Source organism: Benincasa hispida, chromosome 9, assembly GCF_027475165.1.
Source record: "Benincasa hispida cultivar pf3 chromosome 9, pf3_genome.v1.1, whole genome shotgun sequence".
NCBI classification, from domain to species: Eukaryota; Viridiplantae; Streptophyta; class Magnoliopsida; order Cucurbitales; family Cucurbitaceae; genus Benincasa; species Benincasa hispida.
In genome coordinates this window covers 9,907,260-9,934,369 of record NC_143486.1, presented here as the reverse complement: position 1 = coordinate 9,934,369, position 27,110 = coordinate 9,907,260, and the positions used below count along the sequence as shown (strand labels likewise).

Sequence of the window (27,110 nt, the reverse complement as noted above, 5' to 3'; positions counted from 1 at the left end):
GATCGCTTACAAATTACAACATGATCGCTTACCAACTACTACACGATCACAGGGCTCCACTACATGATCGCTTAGAAGAAGTAAATGATGATCATTAATTACACTTATAAAAGGGAGAGCAAGATATGCGAGATGGGCTTACAAAATACTCCGCGATCACTTACAAACCCCTACACGATTGCTTATAATTTATTACACGATCGCTTACAGATTACAACACGATCGCTTACCAACTACTACACGATCACAGGGCTCCGCTATACGATCGCTTAGAAGAAGTAAACGATAATCATTAATTAGAGAGAGTGCGATTAGCAAGAGCGAGATGAGCGAAAGTGTGATTCGCGAGAGCGAGACGTTTCCAAAATGGTTCACGAATAGCCAACAATTTAAATACACTTACGAAAGGGAGAGCGAGATATCTGAAGAGATTTACGAATAGACAAACTTTAGTAATCAAACTTATAAGTGAGACATTTTAAAAGGGATTACAAGTGATAGCGAGATTAACGATGGCAAGATTAGCGAGAGCGAGATGTTTCCCGAATGGTTCACGAGTAGCCAACAATTTAATTAACATTTGAAGAGATTTGTGAATAGACAAGTGGCACATAAAAAATTACAGTTTTGAGGATTAAAGTGGCACATAGAATGTTACAGTTTTGAGGATTCGTGAATAGACATGTGGCACATAGACAATTACATAGACAAGTGGCACATAGACAATTACAAAGACAAGTGGCACATAGACAACTACAATCGACCGACATTTGAATCATTTGTATTAGAATCAATAGGTCGCCCAGTCGTCAGTGGTTCCCTGCAGTTTTGCCGATTATGCCCATAGTTCCTACACCTACCACATTTTATTTGTCTGCGTTGTTCTCCTCTTGATGATATTCTTTGTACTCTTCGTCCCCCGACCTGTACCACTCTTTTAGGAGGTGCAATATGCTTTTCCACATATCCCGGAGGTCTCTTCCATTCAGATATGTGACTGAGTGGATTTACAAGTTCTGCATAAGCAGCCATGAGGGAGTCAACGTTATAGAATGGACTGCACAAACCATGGATGGGGATGTTTCGTTCTCGTGCAGCCACAATCACTTGCGAACATGGGATACCGAGTTAGTCAAATTCCTTGCATGTGCATTTCTTCGTATGGAGGTTCACAATACCGTCCAATCGATTGTCCCGCATATGGATCCTATAACAATCAATTTGTTTAACTCAATATCGTCTGCCTTTGTCACACTCAATTGCTAATTGGTTTTCACTGTAGTCCGAGTGTGACGTCGTTCGAGATGCTCAATAATTTCTCCGTTCATAAAACCATGACTGGATGGAGTCTTGAACGTGTTCCAACAAGCACATTATGGGTAGTTGTCGATATTCTTTGGTCAATGAATTGAAACACTCTGCACTATTGGACGTCATGTTATCGTATCTTCGTTCTGTTTGGTAAACACGCGCCCACCTTTCAAGACCAATATCCTCTTAATATTTTGATACTGCACCATTTCGAAAAGTACGTAGTTGGTCCTAGTGTGCTTGGAACTCTGACATGCAAAATGCCCTGGCTGCATCCTTGAACATCCCAACAATCAAGTTGTCCATAAAGTTGGAAAAAATATTATTTTCTAGATGGTAGGTGCACAATCCATGAAATGCTATAGGAAAAACTGCATGAATGGTATTGCCAATAGATACCGCTCGATCGAACACAAACACCAAGTTAGGGGGTTCTCCAATGGCACACTTCAAGTTTGACATAAACCACTTCCAAGCTCGATCAGTTTTATTGTCCACTATGGCATATGCTAGTGGGTAAACTTGGTTTTTGCCATCCATGGAGACGCCGACCAACATGGTTCCTTTGTATTTTCCTTTCAGATGCGATCCATCAACAATTATCATAGGCTGACAACTTGAAAAACCTTTAATACAAGGTCCTAATGCCATAAATATGTACTTGAAATGGACATCATTTTCAAGTTCGATTTCAAACCTTGTACTTGGACTCTCCATCTTTAACGTTTCACCATATGCATGTAGAACAACATACGACCCTTTTGGAGTACCCCTAGTGAGAGCATAAGCGATTTCCCTTGCACACCACGCCTTATTGTAACTTATGTTCACGCCGTACTCTTTCGTCATATCCTCGACGATGTGACGAGGTTTATAAACATGTCCTATGCCTGTAAACTTGTCTTTAATTAGTTCACCAACTACCGTAGTCGTTGCTTGTCTATGGTCATGATTTAAAATTTCAATAGAACATGTGTGCAACCGCATATACTTCGTGATCTTAAATATGTCACACCCTGAAATTTTAACCGCACGAAGGCTCCACTTACAATTATCCTCTATACATTTAACAGTAAACAAAGACGTAGTTGACTTCCTTACCTTATATTCAAAATTATTGTTTATGCACAGGATAGACAATCTCATTTTTAAATCACTCTTACTCAAAAAAATTGACCAACTTCAACATCTGTCTCGGATGAAGAGGTGCCAGGCATAATCAATTCCCCTCTATGACATGAAGACATGGAATTCAATCCTTCTGATCTCTCAGTAACAGTCACTGTAGGTCTATACACCTCTGAAGGACTACAGTCCATAGAATTTAATCCTACTGATCTCTCATTATCGACCATTAAAGGATCACGCTCTTCTAAAGGACCACAATCCATAAAATTCAAGCCTGCTAATCTCTTATTACCAAGCACAGGTCTGTTACATTGAGTTTCTCTTTCCAAGTCCACTGCACAAATGCTATCATTGTCTATTGATAATGTTGATGGTTGAGTGTTCATAGACAATGGAATATCACCCGCTTCTCGATTAAGCTCATATGATGCCTCGTATTGTCTGTCTACACCTATACCATCATCACTCATATTCATATTTTTGTCGTGGTATGATTTTAGTGTTACATATAGCTGAACTGTAGAAAGATCGTCCCGGCAAAGAAGGAAGTAAACATCACCATCATTTCGTATATACTGTGGAGGGGCTTCAAAGTCAAGCTTATATTTAACTCTCATAACAACATCAAACTCTGAGCAACTTACATTTGCAATCCTATAAATGTGAGCTTTAAGTTGTTCATACTTCAAGGTAATAGGCACAACGATTCCTGTTAGCTTGCCTCCAATATACAAATTTTGGTTCTCATCCCAATGACCTCCGTATCGAATTAGTACACACTTTTGTGTCATCCTACAAAGCAAGAGAACATTTTTTTATTAAACAGATAGTAATACACATGGATTTCTCTTGCTGTCACTCTCGCGTCTCTCGCGCCTCTCGCTCTCGTGTATCTCGCTCTCGCGCCTCTCACTCTCGCTGTCGCTCAAGCTCATTCTCTCACTATCGCTCAATGTCGCTCTCTCCACCTTTCTCTTTGTCCCTCTTTCTCACACCCTTTTCGTTATGCTATTTTACAATGTCTATACATACTTGTTTTGAGACCACGTTTCTACAAACACCAATGAGACCAAGTTCAAGAAAAGTCTGTTCCGTTCTAAAAAACTCATTTTGAAAACTCCATTTAGTTCTAAAAATCTCCGCTCTGGAAAACCTCGTTCAATAAATCTCCGTTCAACAAAATGACAGTTCAAATGAAGTTTAGATTTTAAAGAATACACCATTTTGCTGTGTTTTAACGATTTTAAGTTGTAGACAGATTTCGTAAAAATTGTCAAATCAATCGTACAATGACAAACAATCACATCACGATGGAAGATGAACAAACAGCGAGAGCGAGACTAGCAAAACGAGAGCGAGAGAGTTATCAAGGGCAATTTTTGTAATCTCATCCCGTGATGACGTAAGCAGAGGGTTAATTGACATTATTTTTTAAAAATGGGTCATTTGATATTTTGGACCCAAAAATTGGATCATCCCGTGATTCTTCATTAATCAAAAAGCTCAACTCTTTTCAAAAGAAATAAAAATTATAAGTTTTTGTTTTTCGTAAATGGACCATGGAACCATGTAACAACAAAGCTTAATATGAAGCTTTGAGAATTCAAAATTTTATTTCAAGCGATTATTGTTATGTATATTTATTCTTAATTATGTATAGTATATGATTGTGTTACAAATACTAAGAATTTTTACATACCCATTTTACTCTACATTTATTTAAAGCTAAATTATACAAATAACTTTGAACTTTGTATTTTGTACCAAAAACACCCCTAAATTTTAAATTTTTTTAAAAATATCCTTAAATTAAACTTTTAAAACAAGTTCAAAAATACACTTACCATTAGTTTTGGTTGAAAACCGTTAGCGTTTTATTTCAAAAATACTCTTGAACTTAAAGAGTTTCAAAAATACCCTTGAACTTAAAGAGTTTCAAAAATATTAACTTAAAGAAAAATTTAAGAATATCCTTACTGTTAATAATATGAACAAAAACCGTTAATATCACGTTGCAAAAATACCTATAAAACTTTTTAAATTGCATTAGTACTCTTACCTTAAAAAAAAAGTTTAAAAAATATTTTTACTATTTATCTACATCTCATCACTTCCCTCTACCCATTCCTTGATCTCCTCTACTTCAATCTATGACCTATCATTTCTCTATTTTTCCTACTTTTTTCTCCTCTTACCCTCATTCTGGTTAACTATTTGACATTTTGTTTATCTCATAAAAAGAAACTGCCCTATTCAGTTAAGGTATATAGATTATGATAAATAGAAATAGAATAATGAAAGCACCAAGGGGAGCTTAAGACTTGTATGTTAGTAGTTGAATGAGCGTTAATAGCCAAATACGTTCTTTTTGTAATTGACTATTTATCATTTTGGTAAGTTACAAGGGAGATTTTTATTTTGGAAATTTGTGGGATTTTATGCTTTAACATGAAGTTTGGTTTATGTTTTGTTGTGGCAAAATTAGTGTAAGAATTAGACAAATTAGAGAAAAATGAGAATAACTATATGAAAAAGGAAGATAACTGTATAATTTGTTCTAAAATTGGTGCTTTTCGAACTCAATAAAACTTCATATAAATTGATTACGATACTAACAATAGGCGCATTTTAAACTCTTTTTGTGCAAGGCTAAGAGTATTATTGCGACTTTTGAATGTTGAAGCATGTTTTTTTTAAAACGAGTGTTAACAGTTTGTGTTCATATACTAACGGTAAGAGTATTTTTTTTTCATTTTTAAGTTTAAGGGTACTTTTGAATCTATTGAATTTTTAAGGGTACTTTTGAAATAAAACACTACTGGTTTTCTATCCAAAACTAACGACAAATATTTTTTTTAACTATTTTTTAAAGCTTAAGAGTATTTTTAAAATTTTGAAAATTCAATTATATTTTTTACAAAGTATAAAGTTTAGGATTATTTTATATGATTTAACATTTTATTTGATATGTACCCATTTTACTCTCAACTTTAATGATTAGCTATTGATTTGTAACTCTTCTTTAAAAAAAAACAAATTATTTACTATAATTTTTTTTAGGTTTGTTTTTAAATAAAGAAAAATAAGTCATCTTATTTACAAATATAGTAAAATGTTAGTATTGATAAACTGCGATAGACCGCGAAAGATATCTATCACTAACTATCGCAATAGTGACATTTTGCTATACTTGAAAATATTTTTAGCAATTTTACCATTTAAAGCAATTACCCTTCTTTTTAAGTAATTTATAATTCTAATTTAAACCGTATATTCAAATAAACAAAAGGTTTGATTATTTATGATAAATAGACTATTCTAACTTTCTCTAATCTACCATAACCAAATTTGTAATTCAACTCACATTAATAATTAAGATCCCGTTTGGTAATCATTTCAGTTTTGGTTTTTGGTTTTTTAAAATTAAGCCTATTTCCTCCCAATTTTTTACAATGATTTGCATCTTTCTTAAGTACGATTGAATTCTTAACCAAATTTTTTTTTTAAAAAAAGACAAAATTTTATAAGCTATGGCCATGTTTGGTAGGGTTGGTAATGGGGCGGGGCAAGGGGAACTCCCCATCCCCGTCCCCACAGGGGTATTTCCTCCCATCCCCGCCAGGAAAATGGGTCACCACGAGGACCGATCCCCGTTATATATATACCCCCGTCCCCGACTAGGGACCTGGTTTGACCCCCATCCCCGATCAAACTGGATCAGGGTGGGGACCCACGGGGATTTTTGCCAACTCTATCGTTTGGTAACTATTTCGTTTTTTGTTTTTTATTTTTAAAAATTAAGTCTATTTTCTCTTCATTTCTTACGATGATTTATATCTTTCTTAATTAAATTGTTGAATTCTTAGTCAAATTCTAAAAGCAAAGACAAAGTTTTCAAATCTACTTTTTTTAGCTTTCAAATTTTAGTTTGGTTTTTTAAACAATTACTAAAAAGTAGATAACAAATGAAAAAATATGAAGATAAAAGTAGTGTCTATAGGTTTTTTTTTTTAAAAAAAAAAAAAAAAACAAAACAAAAAAAAAAAAAACAAAGGTTACCAAAAGGCCTAAGTGAGAAGATTCAAGGGATAATAAAAAAAATCCACCACAAGAGATGAGTTAATTTGGGAGTGACAAAATTAGGAAGGATCAAAACTACGTACAGAGATCCCTGGCAAATTTTGCATATAAAAACAAGCATATTTGCATCATCACTCACCATAAGATTGAGATTGAGAATGAAACAAGGCAGCAAACAGCAAACAAATGCCACGAGAAAATTAAACTGAAGTTTATAACATCAAGAAATCCAGCCAAAGTTACATTAGCCTGTATAAAAGTAAACCCCCCAAGACTAAGAAGGCACAACCCAAAATTACATTAGCCAGAGTATTTGAAGTAAGCCTCAATCAAGAAACATAGCTAAAGTGACATTAGCCACTATTTAAGTAAACCTCAAACCTTTCAAAACGTCTTTTCAAGTTACAAAAACAAGATGTAAGTAGTAAGAACCTGTTGGAATAAGATTGCACGCAGCAGAAAAATGACTAAGTAGTGAGGATAGGAGGGAGGTAGTCGGATTTGGTTCCGAGTATACGAGCTTTGGTGTCAGGGAAGAACTCGAATCCTGGGAGTTCTGTGACTTTTCCTTCACTGGATATGCCAACTGGATAGCGGAGAAGGTGACCGGGCAAGTCTCTCTCGAGTGATTCGCTTGAATACAGATCCCAATACTTATCAGCAATTCTGTTAACCTTTGCAACACATTCTTCACTTTCTGGACGAAGGAAAGTTTCATCAAGCATACCAAGATGTTCATACCATAGAGCCATACGGAATCCGTGAACTTGACCACGTGCAGGTTCACGGGCTGACAGATGATATGGCTGATAAGCACCCATTGCTATCTCAGAGTCCCTTGCACCATCCATGGATCTCTGGTTGATATTTGCCGATCCAACAATTATGTACTCATCATCAACTGCAGTAGATGTTTAAATCTGTTACTTCTTTAAACAAAAATATATATGCATCATACATGTTCAGAACCCGGCTTCTTTGGTATGTCATCTAGTGCGGTGTTTGAACAATTGAGGCATATTATTTCAGTATATCAGGAATAAAGATTAAACTTCTTATCCCCAAAAAAAAAAAAAAAAAGAGGATAAAGAGATAAAGCTGAAAATTTTGGTATGAGAATAAAAATTGATGCAGGGCTCTTTAGAATTAGGTGCCTTGGAAATTCATGTTAATCAAACTACACGCATATATGATATATGAGCATTGCTTACCAATCATCATCTTGGTGTGAACATAAATCATGAAACGCCTGGCCTGCTGGGCTCTCATATAATCAGAATCTTCCTCTGGTGCTTCTAAAGGTTCATATTCTCCATCCCTCTTGACTTCCCGGTTCCCAAGACAGAAGAACGTCAAGTAGTTGCGAGGGTCTTCTTCGATACCTTGATCTCTAAGAGCCTCGATCACGTCTTTATACATCATTTCAAATGTCCTCCTCTGCCAATCTAATATCGCCTGAACTGATCCACTTTCTGGTAGACCTTCTGGCCACATTGGGACAACTACATAGACAGTGAACCTTTCCCCTGCTTTAATCTTACTGACGATCTTGAGGGAAAGCTCTCTTGGGATACAGTGCAAGGCACCAATATCCTCAGGCTTGATATTATCAGGAGACCATCCAAAACAACTTCCAAGGAAATATTGGTTTTCAATATAAATAAAATTCTTAGCCCGCCGAATAGCATTAATGTAAGCGTCCTGAATGCTTCTATCAATAATGTTATCTTTCCCGCTGACAAGCCCAGCTCTAGCAGCATCTTCAGGGGTCTCAGGAAAGCCAAAAGCTGCCCCACCATCTATTGATCTAAACAACTGAACATTCCAGGTGTCATGGTCGTCTGGGTACATAACAGGAGATGGAGGAATAATTATTTCATCAAGCTCCCGTAGCTGCACAAGTACATCCTTCCCACCTTGTTTCTTCCACCTTTGCTCAAAATTGAACAAAACATCCCAGGCGATGGGCCCTTCGAGCCGGGAATGGATGTCATGCCAAGGTTCCCTTGGTCCTCCTTTTGTTATTGATGCACCAGTAAAATTTGGTTGATGGAAATCGTCATGATGTGCAGTATCCAATGTCCTGAAAAGGGAGTGAAAGGGTGTGTCATACCTGCCATCACAAAGATCAATGCCACCAACAAAACTCACAATTCTCCTCTTATCCGAATCTCCACTTGGCATTGGGCTATCCACTACAACAATCTTCTGGTGATGAGTGAACATGGTAGAGATTTGTAGATCTTGAACAATGCTTCCACCATCATCAGGATTACGAGGGCACAAGACACAGTGCACATCAGTATTTTGAAAGTAACGTTCAGTTTCTTCATCATGAGTAGCCATCAGACCATCTTTTTTTAGTAAACCGACTGATGTTCTGTCATCCCAGACAAGCATAAGAACTCTGACCCCTTCACTTGCTTTCTTCTTGAGAAGTTCACCAAGCATGGTGTCTCCTCCAGGCTTTGGCCTCCTTGAGTCCCTTACCAAGGCAATTTCTGTATAAACAGACCATCCTGTGATGTAGATCAGGTGTTTGGCATTTTGTATGGCATCAAAAATATCTTCCCAACATCTGGCGGGAGCATAATTTTTTCCTCCAGCAAGAGGAATTTTAGGAATAAAATTATCGGGGATATGAGCATCTTGATACAAAGAGACCTTACAACCTTGTCTCTGTGAATAGTATGTATAAGGGACTCCAGGAAATTTACGACTTCTTATACCACAACCCCAATTGCGATCTTTCGTAACACTGAAGTACTGAAGCTTAACATGAATCTTCGATTCTCCTTCAATTGGATTTTTCTCTTCATCTAAGATTGGAACCCATCTGTCAACTTCCTCCCCATCTAAGATGTCTTCCACAGGTACATATGCACGTCCAATCAAAGTTGCACCAATGGGATTATCATCCTTCACGGTGAAGATAACATTTGATGCCTTATGGGCACAGTAAATGTGAAAAGATTCGTACCATCTTGGATTAGAGGGTTCAGTTTCCAATATCCGTGTCCTCCCAACCCTAGCCTTTTCTAAATCTATAGTCGCATATAGTTTGGTTTGTCCTTTGCCAATTCCAACAGCCTCCTCAAAGTTTTGCTTTAACTGCAATAAATGTTTCTCCAGTAATCCATTTGAATGAAAGCAACGCAAAAGAATAGGTTGATAAGTGAGAATGACATTTTAACACAATATAAATGTTTTCTTGTCTCCAGTCACTCCATTTTGTCGGAAACAATAACTTTGATTCACGCCAAAAGAAGGCATATTCTCGAATCAACTAAGCATAAACTATAACCTTAAAATACAATGTACAGTGTAACAATCTCTTTACAGATTCTAGAAAGAATATTAGAAAGGACATTTACACCTCTGAAAACACAGATCTAAAAATGCATTAAAATCATGTACTATTTATTAATTTTACGGAAAAAAAAACGAAATTAGAACCATTTCGAAATTCGTTTTGTGTCACGATCCAGAATTAGCATGGAGCAGAAACTTTTTAACTCTAGCAAGAAAATCATATTTGGTGAACTAGGAAGTTGTGGGTTTGAGGAGAGAGGTATACAAAAGAGCTCTGAGCAGAGACGAGAACAAGCTACTTTATTTTCGAATCACAAAATACAGAGACTATTCGCTGATGCGAAATATGGGTAACAATGAGTTTTCTAACATTTGGTGGACTAGAAGCTGACGTACCATGTAGAATCTCAAATAACTGAAATAACATGCTTCTGAATCTATGACATTTTAGTTGAACGCAGGGGAGTTTCACCATTGTATCCAGCCAATAAGTATGATAGATACCAGGAAAGAAAATTTTTGACTCATACAGACGCCAGGAGATGCAATTACGATACGATGCACAAGGCAACGTCGCACTGCTAGTTTAACAATTCATCACAAAAGCAAGACATGTCAGACAGATGCAGAGGAAACCATTCATAGTCGATTCAGAACAAAATCCAAGTGGTTTTAATTTTCGGAATTGCCTCAAATTCAGCTCCATCCACAGATCAGAAAACGTAATCGAAATCACAATCAAAAGTCAACCAAAAACTCTGAGTGAAAAAACACACTACAAATCGGCAACGCAACCAAATTACAGAAAGAAAATTCAATCCACGAGTGAAGATGTACCATGCTGAAGATATTGGATCCACCACCAATATGCAACCTGTCGACTTCATAGATTGTTGCGTGAAGCGTTCCATGAAGCGAACTACCTTCCATTCTCACCTACACCGCAGAAAACAAGTTACATCCACTACAAGAACTTAAATCAGCAAGAAAATAGAAGCAATAGAAATCAAATACAGAAAAAGATGATCAAAAGTATCGGATCATAAAAACACACAGAGTAATAGAACCTCCAACAACGCGATTTCTTGAGAAACGAAACCTGATGGATGAATTGAAGTGAAAGAAGAGAGAAACAGGAGATATAGAGAGTAAAAAAACGAACTTAGATTTGCAGAGATATGTAGTGAAAGTGGAATGAGTGGGACAGAAGAATGAAGAAATGAAAATGAAAATGAAAATCAGATCTGATCTGATCTGATCTTGAGCTTTGTAGTTGAAATGTTTTTAAAAAGAAAATGGAAGATTAGAATTGAAAAAGAAACGATTGAAATGTGTGAATGAGAGAAAGTCAAGAGACACGAACGATCCGCGAAACAAGCTCAAAGTAAAGCTCTTCAAACTCCCCCACGAGGAGACGGTGAACACGGGTTCGCCAATGCCACTGGATTTCCTTTTCCAGAAAAAAAAAAAAGGAAAATTATATCATAAAATATTTAAACATATAACAAAATTTTAAAACTATGCTATAAAAGTCTATCGATGTCTATTATTCATGGTTCTAAAATTTTAGAATATTTTATAAATATTTTAGTTTATTTTTTTATATTTAAAAAATAATTTTATTTTTTATTTTTTCTTTTCTTTTTTTATTTCTTTCTAAAAAGTTAGAAACTTAAAGATATCTTTTTTCCATGTGAGTCCTATATTTTAATAAAAAAAATTAAATATTAAATTATACCTCTAAACGATATTAATTTGCCCATTATGTTTATCCTGTAAGACTAATAATCTTATCTATTTATACACCTAAATTTTCAAAGCAGATCTTTCAATTAGATTTTTTTTTCTTTTTCTTTTTTAATCTTTCCTACAACAATTATAATGGTTATTTTGTTAATGGATAATTAGAGAAGTCTATACACAACACATATAAAAATTGGTTCATTAACGATTTTCAAATACAATCATAACAGATGATAAAAATTGATTCACTTATTTATATCTAGAAGTTTAATGGAAACATTTATATGTTTCACATGATGTTTTTTTAAAATGAAATTTGGAAGCCGATATAAATTGATATACTTACAAAAATTTGTGGCTCAAATTGATATAATTATTTTTAATTAACACCATCCTAAAGTTTAGGAGATAGAATGATATTTTTCCTTTTTGTTTAATTCAATAATTGTGAGGTGGAGATAGGCGTCATTATTCGTGACTCAAAGTGAGATGTCATACTTGGCATGGAGAGACATTTTTCTATGATGGGGCATGTTGAACTTGTTGAGGCAACCGCCTTGTTTGAGGGTATATCAAAGCTCTTGAAGTTCCCAATTCCTATCCAGGTGAAAATTGATTCTCAAATCGTTGGGAACCTCTTGATGGGGAAGTTTAGATTCAAGAATAAGGTGTAGGCGTTTGTTAATTCCATTCAGGGTTTCCTCTTGATCAATTGCAAGAATAACTTTGTTGCCCATGACTTAGCCATTTAGACTCTAATCTGTAGCTTTTTGGCTATTTGGCTTGAAGATATACCTCATTGGAGGTGAAGGGAATGAATTCCCGCGAAAGCATGTGAACGTCTTGCATTTAGACATTCATTTTTATGGAAACAAAGAAACAATAAAATATATGCATTTATTTGAAAATAATTATTTAATGGTGTTAAAAAGAGAAACTAATTATTTTGTGGTTCAATCTATGTATAAACTTCTTTATACAGGATAACCCCACTCACATATCTTTACATGAACAATATGATTCATATTGTTTGTAACACTTACATCTCATGTAACAATTACAAACTGTGTCGTATCTGCAGTGTTACAAGGATAAAGCACCTAACTTTCATACATTTATTGCAGACCTTTTAGGATATTACTTGAACATAAATCATCTATATGTCAACCACATATCGTTCAAGTGACATCATATAACCTTGGATCTTAGTTTATTGGATTGAATTAATGTTGTCTAAATGTCAAATAAAATATCACTTATTTTATTAGATAAATAATTTGTGTTAACAAAACTATAAACCACGAGATACACTAGATTTAGACATCAATCCCAATAGGAAGGAGTCGAGATTTTATTGGTCGTTCTAATTTGTTATGTACTTTAAGTTGCTTTGTTTTTTTTTTTTTTTTCCTCTCTAATTATACTAAAAAAAATTTGCAAAAGCAGAGATCGGTTCATCAACTTTTCTAGATGGTAATTAACACTAGTTGATTAGTTATAAATTTAAAATTAGTCTGTAAAATATAAATATAAGTTTTTAAAAAAAACGTTACATTGGAAAAAAAAAAACGGCTACGTAAATATATATTATAAAAATTTGCATAGAAAATTTGAATGAGTTTTCCTTAAAAGAAATTATAAGAATTAAATTTGTTTTAATAAATATTGGCTATAAACTAACCGTGGAAAGTGATTTAAATAATTATATCAGCACGGTGCTTGTGGGTGTGGGCCCTCCATAAATGGGAATGGGCCTCCTCTTTTCAATTATTGTCTTTATTTTGAGGATATTTTTGTTACATTCTAAACCGGTTACCGGTATTTGTGGACTATTCATAAATGGATAATAAAGGACGGCATGGGCATGATATTTCAACTTAAATGCCGACAAATATTTACCCAAAAAAAATATTTCTATCATGTTCGATTTTTTCATCCCACACTTTAATTAAAAAATTAGATGTTATCTCAAATACTTCTATCTTGATGGACTAAATGTAGTCCAATAAAATGTTATCACGTAGCATTTTTATTTTTAAATAAAATAATTTTCTTTCTAATTTTTTATGTGATAGAGATGTGGGGAGCATAAGAGTATTGCAGCTAATTACTACTCAATACTTATTTATGTAATTTTCTTAGTTATCCAAGAGTGAGAATAATGGAAAAGATCTTTTTTTTTTTTTTTTTCTTTCTTAAACAAAAGGAAAATGAAATACTTCTTCTATCTATTGTATGTTACATCGGTATCTTTTTTAAAAATATCTAATATTATCTTAGTACCTACTTTTTTCATTTGTTATTTGACATGTCATTGAATGATTTATTCATTTAATTTGTAGACCCCACATTTCTTAAATATTACTTTTGTGAATGAATGAAGGTAATATAAAAAATTGTTCATACTATATTAGAAATTTTCTCCCTTTTAAAAATAGAATATGACTCATTAACATTAATTGATAAATTTTTCTAGTACTACGAGAGTACTATACTCCACTTCTTCACACTATAAATTTGTCTTCATAAGTATTTGTGAACTATTCTATTTTTAAAAGCGTGTTGACGTGGCACACAATAAGTAGAGGTAGTATGGAAAATTTTTCTTACTACTATAGTATAGGAAATTTTTCTAACTAATATGAGGCCCACGGATATTTATGAAGATAGATTTATAATGTGAGTAAAGAAAGTAAGGTACTCTCTTAATACTAAAAATTTTTCTCGAAATAATGATGAAACTATCTAACATTTCAAATAGTAATTGGTGTCAATATAAAAATAGTTCAACTGACATAAAATTGTATTATCAACTTGAGGTCTAAAGTTCGAATCCTCTACCTCATATATTGTCACGAAAAAATTGGGTACAACTGAATTATGCTCAAATCAACAACTATTACCGTATATAATATATTTTAATTGAATCCTTTATATATGGTTAGAAGTTTTAAATTTTTATTAAAATAACTTATTTCCATATCCAATTTATATTCAGATTTCAAATATAATATAAAATTTAATAAGAAAAGTCAAATTAATGGTTTTTTTTTTTTGTGTGTTTTTTATTAGAAAAATATTGATATAATTAAATTTATCATAACCCATCAACTTAAGGTTTTTAATATTTAACTTGGTATTAAAGCTGAGGTCTTATATTCAAATTTCTAAATGGTGTGAGACATGTTGATGACCCCACGTTGGAAAAATAAAAGGATCTCTCCTAATCTTTATAAGATAGAAAAACTATTCCTACCATTGTTTTTAGATAGAACCCATATTGGGTTATGAGTACAATTAAGGCCCCATTTTAGATTGGCCTTGCCTTTAAAAAGAGATTATGGAGAAAAATCTTAATCACCTACAATTTTAAGTAACAATATGTCAGACACCTAAAACTCGACATAAGCACCAAGGGAGGTTCAAGCATGGTTAGGGGCATCAAAGGGGGTAGACTAATAGTTGACGGCAATTGACAAAGTGTGGACTGGAGTCAAGAGACTTGGCAGATTAGGTCAACGCACGTGGAAACTCACTCGATCGTTGAAAGGTGGAGGGTCAAATGGCACACACCTCAACCAAGGGAGGAACGGTTGGACAAGTGGGCTGTAGGCATAAGAGGAGGGCATAGGGGCCAGCGGGCAACACGGAAGTCCCACGCTAACCTCCAAGACATGTGTAGAAAGATCGAGGCTACATGGCTAGGAAAGCACGCACGCGATGTAGAGGGCGTGCGCATAACCACGCCAAACACGGGGGATGGCATGCATCCAGCACGCACGACACAAAGGACGTAAGCGAGCATGCACACACAGGAAGTGGCACACTAAGAGGGCCCGCACGCATGGCCAGCACCAGTGACAGGTGCTCGGCAGGGGCAAACGCACACGAGGAGGGTGTTCCAAGCCCCAAGTGGACAAGGTGGTCCGCAAGACTCACACCTTAAGGGCTACCCGAGGAGGTTCAGGAGGACACCTGGCGCTCAATGAAGCGATTAGCGGAGGACACATGGTAGCTATCGAAGGACGGAGTGGCTGGGAAGAGGTCTAAGAAGGAGGATAACTTTTTGGTGCAAGTGGTCCATGTTCACAATTCCCTCCTAAAAAATAGGAGGGTGAAGGAACCATGAGGTTCGAATACATAAGTGGGATTGTCCCAATTTAATTTTACAGAATTGAAAATTTACAGAACAAAAATTTATGCATAAATAGTAATTTACAATAGCTTAAAAAAGGAAAAGAGAAAATGTTACATACCCTTGAAGAACGATTTCTTCACGAAATTTCTCCAAATAGTCACGAACCTCCAATGAAAAACAATTTCCAAAAATGCAACAAACAAAAAGGCCACAACAAGAAGTTAGACCTCTGTATTCTCCTTAGGATGATAATTCAAGCAAAAGTTGTGGGTGTTGCACTATTTTTAGAGGAGGGACGAAAAATTTCTTAGAGGAATTTTTTTTTCTTGGGAGAGATCTTCACATACAAACTAACACACCCATCTATAATCTCCCATGAAGAAGATGAAGATTGTAAAAAAAAAAAAAAAAAAAAAAAAAAAAAAAAAAAAAAAAAAAAAAAAAAAAAAAAAAAAAAAAAAAAAAAAAAACTCAACCACCACCTGTTACCCGCACACGATAGATTTGAGAGTAATAGGGGAGGGAGTTATAACTCTCTTATTAAATTTTATATATATATATATATATATATATATATATATATATAATAACTAACTTATCATATATTATATATTAAACTATATGTTATATAGAATATAACACATAACCTATAGTTTTTATATTATATCAAATCAATATAAGTTAACATTTGTATTTCTCTCAATAATACATGGTATTTAATATAAATCCCATTTATTCTAAATTTAATTATATGAATATTATCCATATAATTAGTATTTGAATCATATTCAAATATTTAATTTCTCTCAAATAAACTTTATATTATAATGTATCAAATATATTATATTAATTATATCACATATAATTAATTTAAATTAATTATATCATATATAATTAATTCCTTCAATTAATTTGAACAGTTCAAATTAATCCAAAATTAATTCTCAATAATCTTTGTTGAGCTACAGATGGGACGTTATGAACCTGTAGATTGAAGCTCCAATGGTGCTCGGATAATTAATTAAACTTATTTAATTAAATTATCTAATATCCATTAACTGCCGATTACTCCACTAAAGACTGACTGCTACACTCCTCGCACTACAGGTATATTTTCTATGTTCATTAGATATAACCAGTCAATGGTGCAATGACCTTTCACAAATTGCTCGTAAGTACAATTGGACCAAAATTACCGTTTTTCCCTTATAGTTACATCTAACTCCTTAAGTACCAACCACTGATTCCTCTAATGAATAATAAGTCATAATCCAACTATGACCAAACTTTTCTCAAGCCAAGAGAGGGTGTGGCGCCACATTGTTCAAGCTCCGAAATCAGCCCTTAGGGGATTAATTTATCTACTTACCCCGACATTAGGGAAAGAGTGAATTTCATCTTGTGTAGTTGTATTCACAACTCTCCAATCAGAGGAATCCCCCAAAAGGTAGGCTTATTGAATCGACGATCTAGCCACTCTCACCCATACAAATCAAGAGACCGCCTTCATAGGTAAGAGTTCACAACTCATTCATGATTGAGATCATGTCACCTATGATCATCCTAATGAAACGTAAGTTTCGACTATTAACGGTGTTATATAAACAAACTATTTATTTTGTAATCTGGTCTTATACAAACCCCGAACATCCCGCTCACATGTCTCTACATGAATGATCAAAATCAGATCATTTATAGCACTTTACAATAATCGTAACATCTACAAAGCGGGCCATATTCGTAGCGTCACCAGGATAAGGTATCCAACTCTTATATTTCATGATGCATGCACATGCTTTCAAGTAATTTCTTCATGCAATATTATAATATTTATAATACATGATGCATAAATAATTGCACAATAAGGTGGGTTTTTAACTATATGATAAACACTTTGGCATATAAGTACCATACATCACATGTATAAACAATAAAAGTTGATGAATCGAGTAAAATTGCCTTAAAAACACAAAAAGAAAGCTAACTATTACAAAGATAAGGAGTCTCTGGTTCAAATAGGCAAACCGGGTCTTGAACCGCTTGAGCAAAGCACTACTTCTCCAACCATCGTGTACTAAGCACCCCGCGATCGTCTACACGATAAAACAAACACTTCGTTCTATCGCTTACCAGCGCTCCAGAGTTAAACGATTGTTTAGCATTTACTATACGATCGTCTAGAAAAATCCAAACGATCGTTTAATAATTACTACACGATCATGTACCTTTACTAAGCGATAAAGCATGAAGTACACGATCGCTTAGCACACTTCACAAAACGCCCGCCTTTCGTGATTGTCTAAGCGACTATGATGTCGCGAAGCACCATCGCCTAAGCGATCGCTTAACTACCGTATCGCATACGCGCGATCGCATAGGTAGTAATTAAGCGATGAAGCTTGCTAACTATACGATTGTCTAGCGCACACCTTCCACTAAACGACGAGCATCGCATGCTCCCACTATGATCGCCTACCTCCAGCGCCTACGCGATCGTGCAACCAACGCTACGCGATATGGTAAACGATTTACCTCATTGCTTAGCATTAACTAAACGATCAATTAGAAAATACTACACGATCGTCTATAAAAAAATATCTAAACGATTGCTTAGTTAAATCCCAACGATCGTTTACCTGAGACTATATGATCCGACCAACGCTTGGTCTTCTTCGTCGTTGAGAACTGCATAACCATGCGCCGAAGCTTCATCAAAACAATTCAATGAACTCAAATGTTTTGAATTACAGACTCGATTGCGATGTTAATTTCGCCTAAAAAATACAGGGGCCCTTACAATTAACACTTTGCAATACCGAAAGCTTTAACAAAAAGGAAATTTAAGCCTGAAACATTCATCATAGTCATCCACAAATGCAGAAAACGATTAACTATAAATGCAGAAACCCACCGCGACTGAAAAATTCGTTCAATTCAGATCTGTAATTTGGAATATCAGAGAACCTGGCTCTGATACCAATTGAAGGAAATAGGATCTGATATTTCCATGAACAGCAGAACAAGACTATTCCAAATTACAATCATGAATTAACAATGCAAATTACAGTCGACTTCAAACAAACGGTTATACAATTCATACAAAGAAATTACAACATGAATAAACTCGAATGAACAAGAGAGGAAATCTACGAACATTTGAAGCCTCGTCTCCACGCTCCGTTGCACGACCGCTCGAACAACAGCGACCACGAACGCTCGATCTACACGACCACAATGAAAGATCTCAATATTGAGAAGTTCATGAGCAGGCTTAGATCGCTTTGATTTCAAAGTGACCGAAACATAAACGATATACATTCAATACTAACAGTTATGCATAATAAAATTATTAATAGCATGCCCAGAGTATGATAAAATATAGAGAAAGGGGTTCATACCAGAGGAAGACGATCTTCTTTTGTGTGAACCCACAGCAACGGAAAACTCCACTGATCTATTAGCACCTGACGAGTTTCTCGACTATTATTGCACGATCCGAACGTACATGAATAAGGATTCGGGGACAACACCACCACTAGGGAAACCCAGGTATCCTCGGCGTAAAAAACCCAAAGTGTGGGCTCTGGTGAGTTTGGTAGAGGACGGAGGAGAAGAATTCATGTAAACGATAAGCGCGCACGAGAAGAACTCTGCTATCGTATAGCGGAGACGCTTATCGTATAGTAGAGCTACACGATCGTTTAGGAAAGGCTGGACGATCGTTTAGGAAATTGGTATACGATTGTTTAGGGAATGCATGAACTAGACGATTGTTTAGACGAATAAGATTCTATCGTATAAGCTCTTGCGATCGTTTACTTCACAAATTCTTTTGGGCACGGGATATCAATTACACGACTGATTAACTTATCAAAATGAAAACGATTTTCATACTTCAACCCGCCAGTTACCTTAACTTTCACGGCCCTACGTTCCCATGTTTATACGTGAATTAATTAGTTAATTATTAAATAATTAATCAATTAATTTAATTAATAAATATAATCATATTATATTTATATCCTATAGTTTGATATCATATATCTACTATAGTAATTTTTCCTCTACTTGATATAAATCATATTTATATCTATTTTCCTCCTAAATAATGTATCTCATACATTTAGCCAATTATATTATATAATTAACCATATATAATTGAACTTTCTCTTGTCAATTTGAACATTTCAAATTAACCCAAACACTGGTTCTCGACTTTATCCAAGCTACCCAGGTGGCCTAATGGACATGTGGCTCGAAGCTCAAATGGTACGTGAATAACTAACTAAACTCTTCTGCCACGAGATTCACCATCCGTTAACTGTCAGTGATTCCATTAAAGACCAACAGCTAAACTCTTCTTACCACATATATATTTATGTGTCCATTGGATATAACCAATCATGAGTACGATGACCCTTCACAGATGCTCGTAAGTACAGCTGGGCCAATTTATCATTTTTCTCCTGTAGTTATATCTCACTCCTTAAGTAACATTAATTCCTCTAATGAACAATACAACATAGTCTAACTATGTGTGAACATCTCTCAGGCCAAAAGAAGGTGTGTGCCACCACATCGTTCAAGCCTCAGAATCAGCTCTTAAGGGAGTCATCTATCTACTTACTCCTGCCTCGGGGAAGGAGTGAATTCTATCTTGTGTAGTTGAGTTCCTAGCTCCTAAATCAGACGAATCCCCAAAATGGTAGGTTTGAATCGGCGACTTGGCCACTCGCACCCATACAAACCAAAGGACCGCCCTCAATGGTAGGAATTCCCAACTCATTCAAGATTGAGGTCATGTTACCTATGGTCATCCTAGTGAAGTGAAGTCTCTATCATGAACTATGTTATATAACGAGATATTAACACTTCGTGGTCAGGTCTTATACAAACTCTTTGTATAGGACGCCCCCAACACGAATGATCAGGATCAGACCATCTGTGGTAAGTCACAACACTTGTGACCATTCCACAAAGTAGGCCGCATCCGTAGCATTACCAGGATAAAGTTTCCCTCATATATTCATATACTACAGACCATTTTGGTTATCACTCAAGACATAATCCACTTGTATGTCACCATATACATGCTTGAGTCACATATAGATAACCAGGGATTTTATGTTTATTGGTTTGTGGTAAAGCAAATAAAACAAATAACCGAGCAAAATAACAAGATGTGAAATAATATCATATCTTAACAATCACAGGTGTTCGTATATACTGTTTACAAACTACAGGACACGAGACTTTAGGGCATCAACCCCAACACATAACACCGCAACGAACACGGCATGAACACTTCGCGCTCGGTCACGAACCCCTCAATGATCGCTTAGTCACGAACTCCCCTGCAATAGCAAATGGCCTCCAGAAAACCTCAACGGTGTCGAGTTGAGCCTGACACCACCAACAAGGCTACCTTGGTATTCTCGGTTTGAGAATCTAGAGGGTAGATTCTGTTCAGACTTGGTATGAGGCAGACAAAGGAGGAAACACCGATCGCGTACACGACTGGGTAAGTGGGAGATGGTAGAGATCTATCGCATAGGTCGATGTCCAATCGTTTAGATAAATCTATGCGATCGTCTAGAAAAGCTATGAGATCATTTATTCTATCGTTTAGCTTGTTCTGTTGCTTACGGACTCTAAACGATCGTTTATCTTGGGCTAGCGATCGTCTAGCAAAACTATACGATCGTTTAGCTTGCCACTGCACGATCGTTTAGCTCGCCCAGCCGTCGTTTAGAAATTCGAATTTACTTGACAACTTCGCGAGTTTCTTTTGCCAAGAGAGAAAACTCAAAAACCTTTTCAAATTGTTTTGTAAAACATCTTTTTAAAATAAGAAAACCATTTTTCCTTTTAAACTCACGGTTACCATGATCCAATAACCACCCACTACTTTGGTTATTTAAAAGAAAAAGAATTAATTATCCAATAATTAATATTATTATAAACATAAATGATAACCAACTTATCATACTATTATTTCATCTCATGAAACATATAAACCATAGTTCTTTTTCTATTCCATGGTACTTAATGTAGATCTCATTTACATCAATTCTCCACTAGATGTATCTCATAAATCAAACCGAATATATCATATATAATCAAAATACCTCTTGTCAATTTGAACATTTCAAATCAACACCAAGAATTGATCCTCAACTGAATCCATTAAGCTATCAAGGGGACCTCATAGACATGTAGCTCGAAGCTCCAACGGTACGTGAATAACTAATTAAACTTTTTAGTCACGAGATCTACCATCCGTTAACTGCTAGGCACTCTATTAAATATCGACAGTTGAACTCTTCTTACTACAGATATATATGTGTCCATTTTAACCAATCAGCAGTGCGACAACCCTTCACAGATTGCTCGTAAGTACAGCTGGACCAATAACCGTTATACCCATGTAGTTACATCTGTCTCCTTAAGTACCACTGTTCCTCTAATGAACATAAGTCATAGTTCTACTATGACTGAGTCTTCTCTTCTAAAGAGAAGCTGTAGCCACTGTAACGACCCGACCCCCTAGGACTTAGGTTAGATCGTTACTAAAATAAATGCATGCATAAAATTTAAAATGACGCTCAATTATGTTGAAATAAATGTTAATTAAACAAAAGAAGTTCAAAAGACATTTATTAAATGCAATTGTTAAAACAATAATAGGGTACCCATAATTCGTAAAAGACTATTAAAAGTATATAAAAGAAATAATCCGTAATAATAAGTTTAAGACAGTAAAACTAAACATTAAGAAAAAAAAATAAAGACTCTAAATGTCATGATGCGGAAGCGTAAAAACTAGTCCCAGTGACACGATCACGAATTCCACTACACCATCGCCAGTGCATCTCTACCTTTACCTGAAATAACAACATGAAAAATAATGAGTATAAAATACTCAGTAAGTAACCTCACCACTAGGGTCAAGTTAGGCATCTATGTCCTCTAGATACCCACCTACGACATATAAACAAATGGAACAAACAAGAGACTAATCCCTATCCTATTGTAGTTAAATATGCCCATAAAACTGGTGAAACCCGAAGGGAACACAAAACTGGTGAATCCCAAAGGAAACACAAAGTGGTGAATCCCGAAGGAAATACAAACTGGTGAATCCCAAAGGAAACACAAACTGGTGAGCGTCTAACTAATCAATGAGGATAGTCACACAGTCTCAACGTTCTAAGAATCAACATTGTACCATTCTGGAACATACATGAAAATCCTTGATACCATGGCTCCATCACATACATATGATTATTGACAACATATCATACTACATTCATGTATATCTTACATCATAATCCCACAACATGCAAGTATGCCTCAGCACCAGCAGATCAGATATCAACATATGAAATCACATACCATCACATACTAAAGATCAAGTGCCTAGGTGTATCTTTAAACAAAACAAAACCTGTGCCAGAACATACTTGATTCAGGTCATACTATCAATTGACATGCTAATATTTACCATAACATACACTTATCACGCGAGCATACAAATAAAACTTGGCCCATGGGTAGTTCCAATGGTAAGATTACTTACCTCGAAGTCAAATTTAGATATTAATCCAAGCTAATGATCTCCAACCAAATAAGTCCTGAATTGAGTCCCCTAATACATATATAATACTAAATTTCAGCCTTGGAACCAGGACCCAAACATACAAATTGAATCCAATGATCACCAATTAACTTACCCAAACGAAACTTGATCAACAAACACTCGTAAGATTTTGATTCCAAAATCTCCTTTTAGCAAATTTTAAAACTCAATGGATGACGACTTAGAACCTTCAAGAATACTTAAAATTAAATCATTCTTTAGTCCAATAATCAATGGGTGCCCAACAACCAACAACAAGGATCATAACGCTTACCAAACTATTTGCCGAACGAACTTGAATCCACTGGGCAACACGTTGCGCACTCTGAAGTACTCCAGTCTTGTATCTAAATCCTAAATATAATAGGTATCAACAAAAAGGAAAATCCACAATTTAATGGGCAATCCAAAACCTTCAAAACTCAACTGATCTCACCCAAAACTTACCAACATTCGCCGAAATCCGACAAACGATAGTGAATGAAGGTAGTGACCAGTGGAGATCGGCGGCTGGGCTCGGACAGTGGGCTGGACGAGTGGCGAACGAAGCTGGGTTTCTGGTCGCGCGAGTCTGCAGCTGGAAAGAACGTGAAACGACGGCTGAAGCGGTGAACGAGGCTGGGTTTCGGACAGAGGGGCGGCGGACGCGCGGATTTGGAGGGCGGGGCTGAGCTTTGCAATGATGCAGCAGGAGCGAGTTGGGTTGGCGGTGGCAGAGACGGCTCAGACCGACGTCGGGCGAAACGCTGGTGGCTGGAGGCGGCGTGGTCACGAGTTGCATCGACGGCGGCTAGAGAAACAAAAACAAGGGGGAGGTTAGGTCTTCGATGGTGCAAGGAAGAAGAAGAAAAAGAGTTGTTTTATAAAAATAATAATAATAATAATTTATAAGGAAATAAAATAAATCTTTTATTTTATTCTTTTCCTTATTCTACTTTATTTTATTAACTACCTTTCCTTCCCGAAAAAAAATTTATTCCTGTCATTAATTTCCAAATTGAATAATTTTCAAGGTTAAAAATAAATTCCTGCACTTACACTGAAAATCCAAAATTCCAAAAATACCCTCCAATAATAAAATAATAAAATTACATTAATACTAAAAATAAAATACAGGGTGTTACAGCCACTATGTTCAAGCCTCGGAATCAGCTCTTAAGGGAGCAATCTCTCTCTTATCTCTGCTTCAGGAAAGGAGTAAATTCCATCTTGTGGATTGAGTTCCCAACTTCCAGATCAGAAAAGTCCCCAAAAAGGTAGGCATGTTGAGTTGGCAATCTGGCCACTCTTACCCATACTAATCAAAGAACCACCCTCAAAGGCAGGAGTTCCCAAAACACTCAGGATTGAAGTCGTGTCACCTATGGTCATTTAGGTGAGATGCAAGTCTCTAGTATCAACGGCGTTATATACAGAGTCTAGTCATCTCGTGGTCCAGGTCTTATACAAACTCTTTGTATAGGACACTCCCGCTCCACGTCTCCATATGAATGGTCAGGATTTACCATCTGTAGTCGTTTACAATACTTGCAAACCTCTACAAAGCAGATCGTATCCGTAGTGTCATCAGGATCAGGTATTCCACCTTAATCCTTATATTACAAATCGATTTAGGTTATCACTTAAGGCGTGATCCACTTGTATATCACATATACATGCTTAAGTTCACATAAGATAACCAAGGAGCTTTGTTTATTAGATATGAGTAAATGCTAGAATTAAATAACAGTTATTTTATTTATTGAACAATGTGTATCTTTACAAAACAACGAGACTCCAGGAGAATTAAGACACCAATCCCAACAGAGATATGCAAGTGGGGGCATCCTATACAAAGGAGTTTGTATAAGGCCGAACCACGAAGTGTTATAGTCTCGTTATATAACGTCGTTCATGAAAAGGACTTTACTTCACTAGGATGACCATAGGTAACATGACCTCAATCCTAAGTGAGTTAGGAACTCCAGCCTTTGAAAGCGATTCTTTGATTTGTATGGGTGCAAGTGGCCAGATCACCGGCTCAAATCTACCACTTTGGGAATTCGTCTGATTTGGGAGTTAGGAACTCAGCTACATAAGATGGAATTCACTCCTTCCCCGAAGTAGGGATACGTAGATAGATTGCTCCCTTAAGAGCTGATCGGGAGCTTGAACGATGTGGGCCCACACACCTTCTCATGGCCCGAGAGGTGTCCACACATAGTAGGACTATGTTGTATTATTCATTAGAGGGATCAATGGTACTTAAGGAGTTAGATGTAACTACAAGGGAAAAACGGTAAATTGGCCCAGCTGTACTTATGAGCACTATGAATGGTTATCGTACTATTGATTGATTATATCTGATGGACACAGAAATATATCTGTGGTGAGAAGAGTGCAGTTGTTAGCTATTCACATACCGTTAGAGCTTCGAGCCATAGGTCCATAAGGTCCCCTTGGTAACTCAATGGATTCAAGTTGAGAATCAGTTTTTTGAGTCAGTTTGAAGTGTTTAAATTGACAAGAGGGAGTTCGATTATATATGATATGATTGAACTGGTCAATTATATATGATATGGTTGACATGATGTATGAGATATATTAATTGGAGGAAAATGATATAAATATGGTTTATATATAATTGAGGAGAAAAGGACTATAGTTCATATGTTGCATATGATGTGATATTAAACCATAGGTTATAAATATAATATGATTATATTTATTTTTTAATTTAAACAATTATGGGATAGTTGTTTGCGATTTTTTCTCCTTAACCGAATGAGATAGTGGGAGGTTGCATTCAGTTTTCGTAACCGAAGGATAAAATGAAAATGGTTTTCATTTTGCAAAAAAATCAAATATTCACTCACCGATTAGTACACTGCCTATCACATAGCAAGCCGAGAGCATACAGACAGCTCAAAGTTTACTAAACGATCGTGTACACACGCTTTTACTAAACGATCGTCTAGCATTTTCTAAACGATCGCGCGTCCAAGCGTTTTACTAAACGATCGTCTATACGATCAAACCCCTTTTACTACACGATTGTGTACCTTTACCTAAACGATTAAGCATCTGTCTATACGATAGACTCCCGATTTCTCCCACTTGCTTGGTCGTGATAAACAATCGTTCCTTCCTCATTCCCTCTACCAAATCCTACAGAGCCCACACTTCCTGGATTTTCACTCTGATAATACCGAGGGTTCCGAGTGGTGGTGTTTTCCCTGCTGCCTTTTTCGTGAGGAGTCCGTTCGAGGGTAGACGATATCGAGATTTGGTGGATGACTGGTTTGGCTGGCACAGCGAGAGCAAGAGGTGCAGTCCGTTGACAAGAGCAAGATTTAAAGGCGAAAAAGAGTTCTTCAACAGGTATGTATCTAGTTCTTTTGTTGATTAAAGTTCAAAGCATGTTGTAATTTGTTATTAAATGCATAACTAGTTTGTTTGATTGTGAATGCGATAATTTTGTCACATTGAGTTTGGAACGATCTTGCTTCCGCTCAAAGGTACTCTTTGATAAGAGTTCCTTCAGTTTGTACATTACAATTACAAATTACAGGATCCATGAGATTCAGGGCATTAACCCCAATATAGGGATGTTGGTCGTGGTACTCAAGGGAGTGGCTGAGAAAGAAAAATGGAGAGTCAACCCATCCACTTAAGCCACTCCCTCCACATTTGTAGGTTAAAACTCCCTCCTCCTCTTGCATATAAGAGGAGATCGAAATTTGTAAGAATCATGGGGCTTTCACTTGAGCATTTTGTGAG

At 35.9% G+C, this 27,110-nt stretch overlaps 2 protein-coding genes across 5 annotated transcripts; both read right to left on the bottom strand.

Annotated features, from left to right (window-relative positions):
- Positions 1 to 1,542: 1,542 nt before the first annotated feature.
- LOC120086080 (protein FAR-RED ELONGATED HYPOCOTYL 3-like) lies at positions 1,543 to 2,160 on the bottom strand. The gene has a single exon (XM_039042514.1). It carries the CDS (start codon positions 2,158 to 2,160, stop codon positions 1,543 to 1,545), a length of 618 nt encoding a protein of 205 aa, XP_038898442.1.
- Positions 2,161 to 6,706: 4,546 nt separating this feature from the next.
- LOC120086575 (phospholipase D alpha 1) lies at positions 6,707 to 11,341 on the bottom strand. 4 transcript variants are annotated; one of them, XM_039043302.2, is made up of 4 exons: positions 11,195 to 11,341; positions 10,669 to 10,767; positions 7,731 to 9,630; positions 6,707 to 7,420 (listed from the first exon to the last, which is right to left on the bottom strand). In XM_039043302.2, the coding sequence occupies exons 2-4, from the start codon at positions 10,759 to 10,761 to the stop codon at positions 6,987 to 6,989; spliced, it is 2,427 nt and encodes an 808-aa protein (XP_038899230.2). In that variant the 5' UTR covers positions 10,762 to 10,767; positions 11,195 to 11,341; the 3' UTR covers positions 6,707 to 6,986. The 4 variants fall into 4 exon arrangements, with proteins under 4 accessions (XP_038899230.2, XP_038899227.2, XP_038899228.2 ...); XM_039043299.2 differs by having other exon boundaries at positions 10,899 to 11,302; XM_039043300.2 differs by having other exon boundaries at positions 10,886 to 11,301.
- Positions 11,342 to 27,110: the final 15,769 nt, after the last annotated feature.

Coding starts and splice junctions, on each gene's coding strand:
- LOC120086080 (XM_039042514.1), bottom strand. CDS start 2,160: ATGACGAAAGAGTACGGCGTGAACATAAGTTACAATAAGGCGTGGTGT.
- LOC120086575 (XM_039043302.2), bottom strand. CDS start 10,761: ATGGAAGGTAGTTCGCTTCATGGAACGCTTCACGCAACAATCTATGAA. Junction 9,631..10,668: donor GATCCAATATCTTCAGCATG/GTACATCTTCAC, acceptor CATTTATTGCAG/TTAAAGCAAAACTTTGAGGA. Junction 7,421..7,730: donor TCACACCAAGATGATGATTG/GTAAGCAATGCT, acceptor CATCTACTGCAG/TTGATGATGAGTACATAATT.